The 4,143-nt window shown below is 39.0% G+C and overlaps 1 protein-coding gene across 1 annotated transcript; it reads right to left on the bottom strand.

The window, feature by feature from the left end:
- Nucleotides 1–2,266: 2,266 nt before the first annotated feature.
- On the bottom strand, nt 2,267–3,247 carry LOC129535997 (olfactory receptor 8S1-like). The gene has a single exon (XM_055394776.2). It carries the CDS (start codon nt 3,245–3,247, stop codon nt 2,267–2,269), a length of 981 nt encoding a protein of 326 aa, XP_055250751.2.
- Nucleotides 3,248–4,143: the final 896 nt, after the last annotated feature.

Below are 4,143 nucleotides of genomic sequence, written 5' to 3'. Positions count from 1 at the left end.
TAAAATTTTAAAAATCAAGAAATGAAATAATTGTCTTAACAATAGAAATCCCTGTGGCCTTGGCATTCCTCTTTCTCTTGTACTAGCTTAATGTTAGCAAATTTCCCTTACTACAGGACTTAGTACAGTGTCCATGATCTCAGGAAATGGGTCTTAAAATAAGAGTGGCAATTACATATCATGAGTAGTTCATTGTACCTGTCTTAGCACAATCGTAAATACTAAATGTCCTCATTTCCCTGAGTTGTTGCCTGCAGATCAATCTCCCAGTTCTAATTTTAAAACCAATCAGTTTTCTTTGAAAGAAACAGAAACTGACTGAAAATAGCTTAATTAAAGGGAGAAAAATACATTTTTGGAAAAAAGGACAGTTCACAAAACAGAAGAGGAAGCATAGCAATTACTGTCTTTTCCAAAATCTTAACCAAATATCTAATTCTAAATACTTTCACCATTTATCTGTTGCATTTCACCCAATTTCTGTTGCTTGAACCTCACTTTTGATACCTGTGTCAACTACCATTCTTTCTTTGTAAGCAACTAATCCAATAGAAAATATAATTACAGAAAGTACTTGTGAGCCTCATAGACAGTGGAAGCAGCACTTCAGTGATTCAGAGTATGGACTCGACTCAAACTGTGTGGGTTAAGATTCCAGCTCCACCATTTCCTTGCTCTGAATTTCTGGGCAGTATATAAACATCCTGAGTCTCATTTCCTCACCAGTAAAGGAAAACTAACAATAAATGCATCTCCTTAAGTATGATAATAAAAGTTAGATAACAGATAATAAAAGTTAGGTGTCCGACTCTTTGCAACCCTATGGACTGTGACTCGCCAGGCTCCTCTGTCCTTGGGATTTTCCCAGCAACGATACTTGAGTGGATTGCCTTTTCCTCCTCCAGGTAATCTTCCTGACGCAGGGATAGAACCCATGTCGCCTGTGTATCCTGCATTGCAGGCTGATTCTTTACTGCTGAGCCACCGGAAAAGCTCCACTGAGCAAGAATATTATTAATAGTTTTCTATTGCTGCCATCAAACACATGACCACAAACTCAAATGACACAAATATATTTTCTGATGAGCTTTTGAGGTCAGAAATATGGATGGGCTCGACTGATTTTTTGATGTGGGTCACACAAGGCCAAAATCAAGTCTACAGGCCTTACCTGGAGGATTGGAAGAGACACCAGGTTGCTGGCAGAATTCAGTTCATGAATTCCATGGGCTAAAGTTCCTATTTCTTTCCTGGTTTTGGCTAGGAGTTGTTTTCAGCTTTTAGAAATCATCCAGTCTCTGGCTCACAGACCCATGCCAGCAATGGTGGTTTGAGTCTTTGTGATGTCTATATTACCTTAAACGACCTTTCCTTTCTGCCTCTTCATAACTGCCTACAGCTGGAGAAGTTTCTCTGCGTTCAAGGATTCATGTGATTAGGTTGAGCCCACCTGGATAATCTACGATACCCAAGCCCTTTTAAGGTCTATAACCTTATTCATCTGTCCAGTCTTTTTTGCCACATAATGCATTCACAAGTTCCAGGGATTATGAGATCATCTTCGAGGGGCCAGTCTGTCTATCCCAGGTACTTAGTGCACTTTGTGATATGAGTTAAGAAATGTAACAAATTGGCTAATATTACTATAAAAACATGACCTCAGGAAGGACAAGTGCCAGGGGAACAGGGTTTCACGGTCTCTTTAGGCACTACAGTCAGATTTTCTTCTGAATGATGGGTGTGTTGTTGTTGTCTGTTCCTGCTCAATATTTGAATTTTCTGCAGAAATATTCTAAGCAACATTACTTGGGTTTTTCTTTCACTCCTTGCCTGAATGCACTGTCAGAAGAAAAGGGTAGAATGGTTGATCTATCCTGGGTTATAGGATCACCTCAATCTGTGGATGTATAAATTTGAGAAAATCAGTTTTCCAAAGGATTTGGAGTGTAATTATTTAAAGACGCATGAAGGAGGAATAACACTGGCAAGAAATATTCACATAATATTAATAATAAATCAACATTTTAACAAAATAATCCTGTAAAAAAGAGAATTATCTGATTCATTTCTCCCTTGCCAAATAAGACTAAACCTGAATCATCCCAAGAGTTTTCTATCCTTTTCAGAAGAATTTCCAAGGAAATAATTGCTCTATGTTCCCTGTAATATCTGGCAGCCTGGACAATCAAGAAACTCTCCTTAAGGTCCATTGTTTGATCATGTAGCACAGTAGTTTAACATCTCTTTCATAATCATTTTGTGTATACTATAAAAGAGAATGAAAGTACTTTCTAAACACTCTTCTCATAGCTGACTTCACCTCCTTGTTCTGCAGGCTATAGATGAGAGGATTCAGCATGGGAGTGATCACGCTATATTGCAAGGAGAAGATCATGTCCAGGGAAGAACCTGAGGTTGGCAACAGATAGCTGAGGAAACCTGAGCCAAAAAATAAGATCACAGTAGTGAGGTGGGAGGAGCAGGTAGAGAAGGCCTTACTTCTGCCTGAAGTGGAGCTGATGCTTAGGACAGTGGAGACAATGCGGGCATAGGAAGAAGCAATCATCACAAAGTTTCCAAAAAAATGCAAGACAGAAGAGCAAAGCAGGAGCGTGAAATTGGTGGAGGTATCAGAGCAAGACAGAGGGAAGAGAGAAGACAGCTCGCAGCTGAAGTGGGGAATAGTTTGGTCCTCACAATAGTCTAAATTGACAGCAAGGAGGATGTTGATGAGAGCATCCACAAAGGCCAGGCCCCAGGAGCCCCACACCAGCCCAGCACAGAGCTGGTTGTTCATCACCTGGCCGTAAAGCAGAGGGGAGCTGATGGCTACGTAGCGGTCATAGGCCATCACAGCCAGTAGACAGGCCTCAGTGCCCCCGGTGGTAAACACAAAGAAGGCCTGAGCCAGGCAGCTCTCTACAAAGATGGTTTTACTTTCAGAAAGTAGATTTTCCAGCATCTTGGGGACTGTGACGGATGAATGGCAGAGATCCAGAAAGGAGAGCTGACTCAAAAAGAAGTACATGGGTGTGTGGAGTTGAAAATCAGCCCTAATCATCAGTAGCATCAGGAAATTTCCCATCAGAGTGAGGAGGTAAATCAGAAGGAACAACACAAAGAGTACAGCCTGAATATGTGGGTCAGTGGATAGTCCAAGGAGAACGAACTCATTGATAGCACTATGGTTTTTCATTATCATATAGAGAAGTGTTCTTTCTGGAAAACAAAAAACGAATATCCACATCAAAAGTCCTTTAATGCTTCTCCATTACCCCAGCACCTCGATCTTACTCTGCATAAATGTTTTCTTCAATACTGTCGCACAATCCATATTCGGATACTTAAAAGCTCACTTCCTGGTCATTATCATACCATAAATGTTTTAAATCAGCCACATTACTATTTTTTTTTTATTAAAACCTTTTTTTGAGCTAGAGTACTTTTATATGGCTCATAGTGATACATTTGAAAAGGAAAGTCAGTATACTGATAGTAGAGGAGGATGAAGAAAAATTTCAAGAGTGAATTACTTGAGAAACAGAGCATTAAATCTAGGTGAAAAGGACTTAGGTAGAAGCAGGGGCACTTTGTCTACTCTATATCTAGAAGGGAAGGTCATAAGTGGAGGAAGTTAAGGGAATTTCCATTCGATTGCTTCCATTTGTTTTCAATAAAGTGTAAATGAATCATTGGTTATACATGTGAATGTCTGTGAGCGTGCCCATAGGCACACAAGAAATTATAAAGACATGATAATAATGAAATTAACTGTTCAGTCATGAAGTATAGGTGAAAGTGAAGTTTAAGAAACAATGAGATGGTAGGAGGACAATGTGATAAGGGAATTTAGAGACTGAATATGAAATTATATTGCTTTGGATTTTTCTTGTTTTAAATCTCTCATTTTACTTAGTGGCATCATTTATCATTTAATGATAAATGATAAATTTAATAAATTTTTAAAAAACCAGTAGCCTAGATTATCATGCCCAGTGATAGTTTAGGTGGGTTTTTGTAGGCAATGCTATGACTACAATGAGTCATGAGAAGCTGTTTCCCAGTAACTGAGCAATGCTCTGGATAGATACACCATTCTCATCCTAAAACCAATATATCCAAAATATATATATAGTCACTACA

The sequence above is a fragment of the Moschus berezovskii genome, chromosome 6 (assembly GCF_049115385.1).
Source record: "Moschus berezovskii isolate FMDL1 chromosome 6, NW_MosBer_1.0, whole genome shotgun sequence".
NCBI classification, from domain to species: Eukaryota; Metazoa; Chordata; class Mammalia; order Artiodactyla; family Moschidae; genus Moschus; species Moschus berezovskii.
The sequence above is the reverse complement of the archived record's forward strand: the minus strand, read 5'-3'. Positions and strand labels throughout refer to the sequence as shown.